Genomic DNA, 13,217 nt, shown 5'->3' with positions numbered 1-13,217 from the left:
TTTTTTTTTTTTCTGGAGCAATGCAGATGCATCAATACTTGGAGAATACTCTGGTCTTACAGTCCATGGTTTATTTGAAGCTGTAATTGTGGAGCATATAATAGGCTCTGAATTTTATTTAAGATAAATTTCAGATAAGTTTCTCTTCAGATATAGATTTGCTAATGTCTTTCTTAATCCTATTTCAAGTCTACATTTAAATTAAGTCATAAATTAGCTTCACAGTTTCTGAACTTGATCCAAGAAATTTTGAGAACTGGGTATTACAAAAGGATAAATATTTTATACTGCCTGCTAAATATGAAAAATTATTTCCGTTCCATTAATTTTACATTACATGTGCTGTAGAAGAGATGACTAAACTAAAATGTGACAAAGAAGTGCAACTTGAAGAGCTGTCAGAAACTCTGGTAAATGTTCATTTTATTAGTCTTATAGCATTTGCTCTTCGTATGAAATTCCTCTTGCTTTGTAAGTATCTTAAATGCCATAAATAAACACAGTCTAGTCTACCTTAACATTTCTGCTAAACTTCCTCACACACAATTTCAGTGTTTTCTTTGAAGAACTTGTTTATTGCCACTGTTTTTCTTGTCTGATGTGTTTTGGTCTTTCTTGTCTCCTATGTTTTTGGTTTTTCTTGTCTCCTGTGTTTTGGTTTTCCTTGTCAAGATTTTTAGTTATTTCCTTCTTCATTCATGCATATTCAAGTGCCACTCCCTCTGGATATAAAGTTTTCCCATTTTTTTCTTACTTATAGGAAGGTAATTAGCTCTGGCCTCTGTGAACCCTACTGTACTGTGACACAGGTCCATTTTCTGTCATAGAAGTCTAAGCTGTATGAAGTACACTCTTAATAGATGTTTATTTTCATTATGATTTTATATTTACAAGTCTAACAAGAAACTGTATCAACTAAAGTTAAGATAGTGTGAAACCAGGTGTGCATTTTTCCATGTCTGCTTGTTCATTATAATCTGTGCATTGAGTGTGCAACTGAGTTTCACTAATTTCCTAAAATGGGAAAATTTGGGCTTCTACTGAAGAAGGATCTTGAGGCTACTGTAGAAAATTTGTAGACAGAAAAATTTGGAGAGAGAAATGAAAATGCACTCCAAATCAGAGAGGTCTGAAAAAGGGCAATAGTAACATGTTTTTATAAATAGTGAAGTTACACATCATAACTTGTATACAAGTACATAAGCAATAGCACAGAGCAGTGTCTCACCTGAACTGCTCTGCTCGTAACAGTGACAGCAGATCCTCTATCCTCCTGTACAGAGGAGCCTAACTGCTGCCCCTTGCATTCCTACAGTAGCTGTACTAAGGATGAGGACACAGCCCTGTTGATTGATTGCCTTTCTATTCTGACATACAGTACTGGATGTTTATTTAATCTTTTTAATTTAGATGAATGCAAAAGTGTATGAAGTCTGAAGCAAATGTCTTTATTTAAAATTATGTCCAAGGAATCTAATTTAGTAATTTTGCAGATAAGTTAATTAGACTCACAACAGGGGACATGTACAGCACTGGTACCAGAGTTCACTGTCTCCCACACCACTTCCATATCCCACCAGAGATCTGTAAAGATACAGTCTGGATAATCCATGACATGGATGTTTAGTGTTTGGTTCTTCTGAAAGCCTTGTGCTGTCAGTTAATGTCTGATAACTTTCAGGAGTTGTAGTTTACACACATATACTCAAAACTCTTCCTTTTCCTTTTGCAGAAAGAAATCCATGATTTGAAAGTACAACTGACTAGTACAGCTGAAAAGGAACAAGATTATTTAAAGCAGCTTTTGACTCTGAAAACAGATCTTGAACAAGAGGCGTATGACCATTTTGAAAATATAGTATTTAATATTTTTGGTGCTATATAGAAGTTACTTTAATACACAGTGAAATGAACTACGATTGTTTTCTAATGAAAATTTTGAACTGCATAGTATGACATTAATTATATATTTACATTTGTAATTGCACTTTCTCTATTTGTATGTATTCTATGGAACATGCAGTTGTTCCATATCTCTGTGACCTACTTAACAAGAAGAGAAAGTTTCTGAATTCATTGTTAATCCTGCTTTGAACTCCATAATCTTCAGTAACCATTATATTTATATAAAAGTTGACTCTGGTTATCTTTCCTTCTTCTGTCACCTTTTTGTATGACTGTGATTTTGTTGCAAAGCTTATATTTGTAGATAAAGGCCTGGACTTCTTTCAGCATGGAGTAACGCTTGATAATATGTAGATTTAACTTAGAAGGAGATTTCAAAATGCATGTTCTTATTCCTTTTGGCCATTTATTTTAAATTAGGTTAAAGAATGAACAACTAACAGTGTATCTCAATAAGCTCTCACTAGAGAAAGAACAAATAACACAAGAGAAGAATGGTGTGGCTGCAGAACTCAAGAAACTGCAAGAAAGACAAGAGGCAAGTTGTAAACTTCCAGCTTTTTTTAAAGGACAATACTCAATTTGAACTACAAATCAGATGGTAAACTGCAACATGACATGGTTCTGTAGAGTATTTGAACTATGTTTTGTGTTTGATTTGGAAAGGAAGTGTATTTACACTTGTGAATAAGGCAGACCAGTGTGCTTTGAATGGCTTTGAATTTTTTTAAGAAGTCACTTTTAATATTATTTCTTTGCTGACATGGATCTTTATTTAGGATAGTAAGAAAAAAGAAGAAAATACAAAGCAGTTAGTTGAACACCTAGAAGAGGCAAATGGCCAGCTAAGGCAAGTAAAAACAAATATTAATATCCGATGTTGTTAAAGGAAGTAGACTCACATAGTTGTGTTCATATGCTGCTTCATGTGATTTTTTTGATAAATGTTTTTCTAGATTATATAGCTAAACAGAAACTACTCAGTATTGCTGTTGGCCAAGTAGAAATTTTCTCAGATTAGAAATACCTATTGCTACAGGAACAATTTTTGCCATCATTTTATATTACATAGAAAGAGCTGTCCTGTTTTGCATTAGACATCTTAGGTGTGAAGGAAATGAAACTAGCAATTCAAGATTATGGATTAAATGTGAAAAGGCAAAACTGGCAAGTGTTACTCTCTGCAGAAGTCTCTGTACCATCAGTTCAATAGACAGGCAGCCTCCCATGTTTCATAGCTGCATTATGATATTCCAGGTTAGGATGTATTTTCCTTAGGTTAGGTGGAACACCTTTTCCTACTTAAAAGTATAGACAGTTCACATATTGACTTAGTATGCACGCTGCTTCATTTTAAGAACATTTTCATTGAGTAGCTCATGAAGTTCCTATCAACATTAGCAGCTCTTTTTAGAAAATAAAATACGGGTTTATTAGCAGTACTGAAAAGAAGTTAAAGGTAATAAGTAAATATTTATTAATGCTTGTTAATTTGCCCCTTAGAAATGAACTGGAGTCTTTGAAGGAGAAAATGGCAAAGACAGGTGAAGAGATTAAAAGTAAACTGGATGAAAGAGAAGAAAATGTACGTCACGTCATTTGTCATGAACATATATAACCATAACCTGTAGGACAGAATCTAAACGTAAAATGTTTGTTGGGATTTTTTCTGCAAAGCTCTGCCTGGGGGATGTGATTTCTGCCAGAGGCTTTCTTCTTTCACAGCTGCTGCCAGTTGTGTCATTGTGTGCCCACATGGTGAGCCCTATTATTTTAAAAGACAAGGACAATCACTGGGATGTTTAGTCTTTGCTTGGAAGTCTAATATTAAAGATTTGTTAGATTTCAGGCAGAGAACATGCTTTTCTTTCATACACCCACTGACTGATGGATGGGCTCTGGATTAGCTTTTTATATGTAATGTGAGTTTTAGCTTAAATAGATTCAAATATTTTTACTTTCTTTCTGTAGTTTCAAAGCAACCTGGATTTTTTAGCACTAGAATGGATTTCAAAATTTCATTGTAAAGGTCAAAGATTTACAATTGTCATTCCAGTTTAAAAGTACTGAAAACAAAATTTCAAGAAAGGAAAAGTAGCTGAAGATTCTAGAAAATAATTGGGAAAACTCGTTTTTTCATGGATTGTAGGGAACTTCATACAAGTTAATTTTTAATTGTGAAGATACTGGGGTTTTTTTCTTCTTCTTTCTTAACTCCACAACCACTGCTATTAATTAACGTCTTGTAGTACTTTATGGCTAAAACTCCAGTCATTGTAACATGTCAGCTTGTGTTTAGTCCCACTGGAATAAAACAGACTGGTGCAAATGCATGTTTGAGAATGTTGACAGGAATTGCTAACACAGGGAGTAATTTTTAGGACTTACTAATTAATGTTCGAAATATCTCTTTCAGATGAATAATTTAAAGAAACAGGTGGAAAATAAAACCAAATGCATTGAAGAGTTGCAGCAGGAGGTGTGTAGAGATTTTAAGTCACAAACACGTAAACACATGGTATTTTGGGGTTTACTTTTCAACATTTTTTGTCTGCTGTGGTATCTTTAGACACACCTTTGTAATTTTAAAAGTTTCCTTTCTTATCCTAACTCTGAATAAATTAAGAAGTCATCTTTGGAATGACTTGATTTGTTAAATTATCCCTAATTTGAGAAAAGCAATTACAAAAACAATAGCTTTAATAAACTTCTACTTTTTTCATTTAGTACGTAGTATTATTTATGTACTTGTAATAAGGACCTGTCTCAATTACCTCTAGTAGAAAAGAATTCTGCAGTAGCACAAATTGTAGTAACTTCACTGTAAAAATATGTAACTTGTATTTTTTGTCATGACATCTTCACACCTTCTGTCAGCAGCACTTTAGTTTTAATTCCCATTCTGCACCTCATTTGTTATTCTCTGTTGATGCCCAGGAGGAGCCTTTCATAAGCTCATGAAGGAACAGTACTATCACAGTAATTAGTTGAGCATTCTTTTGTTTGGAAAATTGTTCTGGAACCTGAACTGCAAAACAGTTATTTGCTTGATGAAAGCTGAAATTTTGAAGATTCTGACATTCTTGATGCAGTTAAACCTGTACATAATTCTATTAACTTATTAAAGTACAGTGTTTGTTTTGTTTTATTTCAACAGAATAAGGTGCTGAAAAAGAAAATTACTGTAGAAAGCAAGAAAAACAGTATTTATGAAGGGAAGGTAGGTTTAAATAACACCACGTAGAAGATGAGGTGAGTGTTTTTAAGTCCCAGTGTAACTAATGATAATACTTGTTAAATACGTTCTGAACATGTTTATGGATCTGGGATACAGGGTTTGCAGGAATGAGCCCATAATTTTTAGAAGATGCTTCCATTTTTAATCATTGGGCACTGACTATTGGATATTTAAAAGAGATGGACTTCACATCCCAAGGAATTATGTTTCTAATCAGTTCCTTTCTTTCTTTTCTTTCGTTGATTGTGGACTGAACAGGGTTCAGTAACCCCATTGTAACAGAAAAGTATTTAAAAGACATACATATATTATTCACTTTAGGCTGTTCTTTAAATGTGTTTTGCAGTGGTAATCCCTCTGATGGGAATATTGTGTCCAGCTTTGGGTACTGTACTTGGAGAAAGAAGTGGACTGTTTTGAGGATATTCATGTGAGAAACTTAAAAGGAAAAACTGTAATCAAAATGCACAGCTGAGAGGAAAATGTACCATAAAACCTGTGAAAATCTTACATAGATTTACAAGAGAGGGAATAAAATCTACATCTGTATTTGTGTTTTCCGAGGAATTCACAGCATTTAGGGTGGCTACTTGGGGCTGTCTTCCACATTGCCCTGTTGCCATTGTTTCTTTGAGTATTTTCTAACTCACTTCAGGCCAAAGTTCAAATCTTTATTCAAAAAAGCTGAACTCTAAATAGGAAACACTTTAATATAATATACCTGAAAAGTAACCGGGTGTTTCCACTCAAAAATAAGAGGTAAAAAAATCATTAGCGTATTAATTCCTAAACAAATAACAGCAGCAATTCTACATTCTCAAAAGGTGAATAAATTGCAGTTAGAGATGGAAAATATGAACAAGCAACATAAGGAAGCAGTTGACATCTATCAAAAAGAAATAGAAACAAAAAAAGTGAATGAAAATAAACTTCATGAAGAGGTGAGAGGTGTTAATTTTTACTGCAATTTTAAATTTTTTAATATTTAAAATGTTTTTATGGAGCTTTATTGGCCAGAGTCCTTTCAATCTTCAAACATTTCAATCTTATCAACAGAAATGGAACTTCTTGTGTATGCCTGTGAGCAAAGCTTTAGTACATTAGGTACATAAGCTGAAGTATTTGAATATGTCTTTGAAAATAAGAACCCAGTTAAATTTTTTTTTTTGAGATATCATTCAAAGAAAATTCTACTCTTGGTATAAAGTCAGCATAGCTAAATTAGATTATAACTTCTCCCGTATTAGTATTTTTTTGCCCATACGTTTTTTGATGGTAATGCTAAGAAATGTTAGGACAGAGTGCTTGAAATGGCCTTTTGGCTCAAAGTGCACTTGTCTGCTATGGATGTACCTTTACTCTCTGTTTATTTGCCCATTTTAATTATCTGCATGAAAGATGTCGGATTTGAAAAGGATCTTAAAAGCAAGTGAAGACTAAGTGAGACTACATACTTTGCACCCGTAGGGGGAAGAAGAAATGAAACTATGATGCCTTAGGTTTTAACTTTTATATTTTTCAAATTCTGTACTGCTTAGTGTGTCACTCTGAAAGTTCCTGGTAGCCTGTTAATTTCTGCTCTTGTACTAGGTGGACATAACAAAGCCTCTCCGGGCCTGCTCTCCAAGGACACTTAGGGTGTCCTAGGCCCAAAAGTATAAACCAAAGAGCTGCTAAGGGGGGGGGAGGGGGATAAGCTGAGGGGAAAACTGAAGCTTTAATTGGAGAATTAACCCTGCTACACAAATGAACCAAACCTATAAAAGTGTGCAGAACTCGTGACCTGTCGTCCATCTTGGGTCCATCTTGGCAGTGGCCTCTGGGCCCCAGGGGGTACCTTTGAAGGCCTTTCAAATAAATACCTACCTTTATTCCCCTACTCCTGTCTAGTCTCTGTTTCTAGGAGGCCTCTTAAGGCATCAAGATTTAAAAAAAATATATTGTTATGTTTTTGAATGAAATGAAATTTATTACTAACAGGTAGAAAAGATGCGGTTGCTTTATGATGAAGCAACAATGATACAGAGAGAAACTGATATCCGATGTCAGCATAAGATAACTGAAATGGTGGCACTTATGGAAAAACACAAGGTAGGAGATTTTACTGATTGCTGTGATTTGTAATGTGTGATACCATGTTAAGAATCTTTCAAAAATGGAAAAAGGCCTGAATCTGGGAAAAGGAAGCTGAACGCATGCTTGACTTTTCATCATCTAAAATCAAATTCATTTTCAGATTTTGAAAACATGCATATGGGCAGAAAAATTCCATTTATCTAAATTTATAGGATGAAATTTTTTTTTTTTTAATTCAGACTTCCTTTGTTACCATCTGAATGCAGTGTTTTTCAGTGTCAGTTTTTGGCCTCTTTCTCTGAGGAGATTACTTAGTGACTGTCAGCAGTTTAGCTTGACACATTTTAGTTTACATTTCTGTTACTCTCTTTTGCAGTATCTTTAGCAGATACCATTAATAACAATAGCACGGCTGGCTCTCATGTGCTGAACACGTATTGCTGCATGGAGATAAAGCAGTCCACAAAATAACACTGCATCGAGCATTTTCTGTTTTACACTTTCTGCAGAAGCATCAGTGTTTGTCCGTGGTGCCTTCTGAATCTCCTCAAGAGCCTGTTTGAAAAAATGACTGATGTTTTAAGGGGTAGATCTATAATTGTAACATTTAGTCACATGTTTTGAGTTTGTTGTTGGTTTGGTTTTTTTAACACAGCTTGAATACGATAAAATGGTTGAAGAAAGAGATGCAGAGTTAAAAATATATAAAATTAAACAGCAAAAGCAGTTATCATCAGAAAGAGCACTGGTAAGGAGTACTTTCCAATATTAAATGATTCAATGGAGGGGCTGATGTCCTTGAAGTGTAATGTAATTATAAATGCCATATTTTACTTCTTCCTATTTGATACTTGGGGATGGGTTAACTGTCTGCTTTAGTGGGACTGAACAGTAAAAATCAGCCCACTGTTTGCTTTTATTTTCTTACAGATGTTATTCTGGGCACTAAAAACTCCAAAATGTTTCTAAAAATAAATTGGAGTAGCAGTGTGTTTGTGTCTACTCTTCCAGATAGTGTGTCATGTTCTGACTTCACAGTTTGAATAGGAAACTTTTGTTTTAAATAGTTTGATTCTGCCCTCTCACCCCTGTTCTCCCAAGTGTTTTAAGGTCTTACCTTGAACACTTCTGGTCAAGTACCTGTTTCTGATAGTACTTCAGTCTTTTTTAAACAAGCTAAAACAAAGCTTCAGGTATAGGGTTGAAAAACAAATAGAATTATGTTTTGTTTCTAATGAGTATACCTGTGTGCCAGTTTGGGCAAATTTGGAAATATATCCTTTGAGAGAAGGCACAACCACCCCTCCTCCCACCAGGTTCGGGAAAAAATCAATTTTCCTCGAAGGAAAGTGAAAGAGATAAAACTATTTATTTAAGAAATACACAGGAAAAGGATACTAATGCTAAATAATAAAACCTCTCACTGTAGAGAGAAAACCTGGGAAAGTTTCAGAGTCCTTCCGTAGATCTCTCTCCCCCTCCTTGGAGCTGGGATGAGGTGGTGGGCCCACCTCCAGGGCCAAGGCCTCAGTGGAAGGTCCTCCCGATGTATTCTGATGTTGAAACAGTCCAGCAGAGAAAAGGGGAAAAAATGAAGTCCCAGGAGAACAAAAGTTCAACTGTCTGTCTCTCTCCGGAGAAAAAGAAAGCCGAAAGCTGGCTGGAAAGCAAGCTGCTTCCTCCCGCTCCCGCCGCTGCAGAAGCAGACAGGTTTTGCCTCTGTGTCCTTGGAACATGAAAACAAACTGCAAACTGCTTTGAAAAAGTATACTTTTCTCTCTCCCCTCTCAGGCTCAGTTTAAAGGCATAGAAAGGCACAAAATTAATTTCTGGGCATGGGGCAGTGATATGGGATACACATCATGAAGTCACCCCAAGACAACCTGTTAATTACTGTCTCACTTCGGACTGTTTTCTTTTTTCTGGGTTGTGCATAGTTAACCCTATCCTTTATTTAATTGTTTTTAGGAAAATGAACTGTCATGTTTGAAAAGTGAACTGTCATCCCTTAAGGAACAACTGAAAGCAGAAATTGAAGAAAAGGTGGAGTTTTTTACTAACTGAGTGGTGTGGGTGAGAGGTGTGGTCTGGGCTTGTGCTCTGGGAGAAATTGTATAAGAAATGAAATTGAATAGAAAAATAATGACTTTTGAATGCTGCAGTGGTACTAAACCTGTCATATATTTGTGTAAACTTTGTAACAGTATGATTGTAGACTGTGTTCTGTAGTTACACCAAGAAGATTTTTAACAACTGAATGGAAATAAAATGCTTACTTCCTATCACATAACTCTTTTATAGGAGAATCTTGTAAAAGAGCACTCTCGAAATATGAATCCTGAAAGTGAAAAGAAACACAAGGTAACTTTAACTTTTTAATTCGTTTTAGAATTCAGTCGTATTTATATGTGTAGAATCTAATTGAAGCGCCATGATAATTTATTTGCATTCAACAAAAGACATTGGGACATTGGAATGCTTTTAACTTAAACCTTTTTTAATTTTAGAAAATACAAACTTATGTTCCTGAGACTCCTAAACCTTGTTTAGATCTAGATGGTGAATCTATTAATGTAAAAAATAAAAAGTCTCCAAATTATATTCCTATGGAAGTCAACACAGTGAAAAAGAAAAAAAATGCCTCCTTTGGTACCTGCAGAAAGCCCTTTGGGCTGTCCAACATTGGAGGTTTGTAGCTCCTAACAGTGAATTTTTCTTGTCGCATTTTTCTGACTGCATTTCTTACTTCTCTGTAGATGCTTACTTATTTTTTTCCCTGGGATAAGAAGGGATCTTAAAGGGTGAGACCATTCCATGGCGATATTAGAGAGCAGTTTGTGGAAGGGCTCCCAGTGTGTCATTTTTCTTGCTCAGTTACTAAATTTCTCCATTATTATGGATCAGTAGCAATTCCTGTCCCAGAAGGATTGTGAATTTAATAATGTCTCTAGAATTGTTTTACTTAGTCTTAAAAGTGTCCATTTGTAAAGGCACTTTTTTCTCTACGGAAGAGAAAAAAGCTTATATAGCTGTAAAAATTGTCAAAGTATCAAAGTATTCCTGACTGCAGAACTTACCCCTCTTCCCTGTCAGGAGTTCTCTTGTGGTTTTCATTTTTGAACAATAGAATCCACTACCATTTTGATGTTATCTTTCTGAAAAAGGACTGCACAGGACCATTGCAATGTTTCTCAGAAGTTTAACTTCTGGTGAAAAGACTATTTAAGTAAAACCAATCTTGATGTTGCTATCAATCTTTCTCTGAAAGCATTTTCCTGCAATTTTGTTTGTTTCCATTTTCTTAGATGTTTGTTACAGTCCACATGTAGTGGCTAAAGTTCAGAATAACCTGAGTTTCTGCAGATAAGCATAAAAAACTTAGATACAATGTGCCATGAAATTCAGTTCTTCCACAGCTTCCTGTTCATTCGCCTTGTTTGGCACCGAAAAAGGATATTTCCACCCCATCCCACTTTGTTTGGGTCTTTGCTTCACGTTTGGATGGAAAGATAATAGTTCCACTGCATCTCTCAGGTGTCTTCGTGGACACTCAGACCGTAAACTGGGTCATGAGTTTGGGTTTAGATTCTATACTTAACCCATTATAGGAGAAGGGTTCACGAAGGACGTCTGGACTTCAGGCGGCTCTCTTGAAAGCTGTTTATTGCATAGGCGAAGTTACAGCATTTCAGGGAGTGGGTATCCAGAGCCAGCCCTACAGCTGCCAGCTCCAGCTGTAGGCATACCTGAAGCCGCTTTCTGTTCAAGTTACAAAGCATTATATGCTTTTCTTTGCAGAGTATCTTAATACATAACAACCAATCAGCACCATACACAGTACCTTTACATTTGCCTATAGACTATCATCACTACTGCCATCACCATTTTATAGTCGTTATTATCCAATCACATGAGTAAGGAAGTTACAATTTAAGCTTACAGTGGAAAATTCTCAGACCTCTCTTTTTCTTCCTGCATCGACATTTCTTGTTTGCCTGCCATATCTCTCTTTTTGGTAAAGACATGTTTTCTATTTACTTATGCTCTTCTTGAGACTTATTTACTTGGTGAAAAACATGTTCTTGCTTGTAGTCACATCCCTTTGTCCTACTCCTAAAAATCTCCTTCCAACTCATCTCCAACCTTTGCCTTCTCAGTTACTCATCAATCACTGTTTCAGCAAAACATCTTTTACTCTATATCAAAACTTGCTTTCATTTCTATCTCATCCCCAGTTTCTACTTTCAGAGATCTTTCTGCCAAGCCTACATATCTGTGAAACTTTCTTCACAGATCTTTCATCTTCTTCACATCACAAACTTTCATCTTCTCCAACACCCCATAAAATAGCATTTAATAATTTTAAAATTTTCTTTCCCAGACATATATTATGAAGACTCCTCCAACAGATAAACTGCAAAGTGGAAGAAGCACAAACCTGCCTTCAGAGCAGAGCATGAGGAAAAAGCAAAAAGTGCTTATCCGACTGGATAGTGAGTCCGAGAGCTCTGAGCACAGCGACTTCCTGGTAAGAGTCAGAGAACAAATCGTGTACTGAACAGTTCTTTGTGCTCACTGCTGTGTCTAAGAATGGAGATAAAGAGTTTGGGCTTCCACAGTCAAGCAATATTTATGTGTATATTTTTACTTAATTGGTTCTTTCTGGAATTGTAGTTGTATGTACATAATTTACATTCTTTTTATTGAACTGTTATGCCTCATAATGACATCTTAACTTTTTTTTTTCATAGTTTAGTATCCCTAGGGGGAAATAAAAAGTACTTTTTAATATAGTGTGACTAAGTAACTTTTTAATTTATTAGAGCATAGTCTCGGAAGAAGAAATGTTTAAAAAACTGTACAAAGATTATCCTCAGGCTTCGCAATTACATTCCACAGCACCAAAAAAGGTATGTTAGCCTTTTATAAGATTAAACCAAACAGTTAACCAGATTGTTTACAGAAACTAATGGGTGGCTTTATTTTCCTTCTAGGCACCAACTCCATCCAATGTGAAATCTCCAGGCTCTGCACTGAAACTCAAAACCATGAGGAGAGCGCGCGAGGCAGGATGGACTGCCATGTCCAAAATGGACAGGAAAAGAAAAATTAAAGAAGTTGTAAAGTTCTTTGCTTAAAATGCAGAAGTACCCAGTGCCCTGGCATTACTTCCTAGTGCCACCACGGGGTTGTTATTCTCTCTGAGTTAGTACTTTGTTGCATTTTTCTGTCATACTCAGTGTGTGTAATACTATGTTCATTTCCTTTACACACATAAACTTTATAGATCTGTAACTACATCCCCTTGCAGAGCATTTCCCACCTTTCCTCCCTTGTGCTGCAAAATGTTGGGACACAAATTAGTCAATTTTAAATCTTAAAATAAATATAACTACATAGAAACTTGTTTCAAAGCTGTTTCTGGCATTAGAAATTCTGGTTTTAAAGAACTTCTGTTCTTTAAATTTACTCTGTTTTTCTTAATACATAATACTTAGTGAAAGAAATATCGCTGTTAACTGTATGCAGTTTTACCTGAAGTCCTCTTGCCTTTTTCCTGCATTTTAACTGCTGTTAGACCTTTCTTTTTAGACTGTTTTGTTCTCAGTATGTTAAAACAGTTTTGAAACTTCTAAAATTGAAGTTTCAATAGATTTACTTGTATTCAAAAAGATTTCAGCTTCATAAGGAGTAAAATATGCATGTTGTAAGATTGTGAAAACAGTGTTAAGATGTCATTAAATTGTTTATCTGAAATATAAAGTGTGGGACTAAATGTTGTTGCTTTAAATATTTGAACACAGACAGAAATCACCAGTCAGCCTTCCTAAGGACCACCATCTTCTGCCACAGAAGTGTAAGGATAGATTAGAACATCTATTTCTGTATTAATCCTTGGTTAGTCTTAGTTTCACCACAATGACAAACCCTACTTCAGAGTCTAGAGATAACAAGAAAACTACAAGTACATCTTAAAATACAATGAAAAATCAAAATC

General features: G+C 35.3%; 1 protein-coding gene across 4 annotated transcripts; it reads left to right on the top strand.

Moving 5' to 3' along the window:
• Positions 1-6: 6 nt before the first annotated feature.
• On the top strand, positions 7-12,982 carry LOC121660861 (synaptonemal complex protein 1-like). 4 transcript variants are annotated; one of them, XM_042020422.1, is made up of 15 exons: positions 7-410; positions 1,733-1,836; positions 2,326-2,443; positions 2,685-2,755; positions 3,409-3,490; positions 4,322-4,384; positions 5,063-5,125; positions 5,968-6,084; positions 7,124-7,234; positions 7,875-7,967; positions 9,188-9,262; positions 9,521-9,580; positions 11,601-11,747; positions 12,043-12,129; positions 12,214-12,982. In XM_042020422.1, the coding sequence occupies exons 1-15, from the start codon at positions 354-356 to the stop codon at positions 12,355-12,357; spliced, it is 1,392 nt and encodes a 463-aa protein (XP_041876356.1). In that variant the 5' UTR covers positions 7-353; the 3' UTR covers positions 12,358-12,982. The 4 variants fall into 4 exon arrangements, with proteins under 4 accessions (XP_041876356.1, XP_041876357.1, XP_041876358.1 ...); XM_042020423.1 differs by lacking the exon at positions 5,968-6,084; XM_042020424.1 differs by lacking the exons at positions 12,043-12,129; positions 12,214-12,982 and adding an exon at positions 9,727-9,907 and having other exon boundaries at positions 11,601-11,723.
• The last annotated feature ends 235 nt before the right edge of the window (positions 12,983-13,217 follow it).

The sequence above is a fragment of the Corvus kubaryi genome, unplaced genomic scaffold (genome assembly GCF_017639235.1).
Source record: "Corvus kubaryi isolate FWS band 111438036 unplaced genomic scaffold, C.kubaryi_AGA036_p1.0 36975, whole genome shotgun sequence".
NCBI classification, from domain to species: domain Eukaryota; kingdom Metazoa; phylum Chordata; class Aves; order Passeriformes; family Corvidae; genus Corvus; species Corvus kubaryi.
Note: the sequence above shows the minus strand (reverse complement) of the source record. Positions and strands in the feature narration are given on the sequence as shown.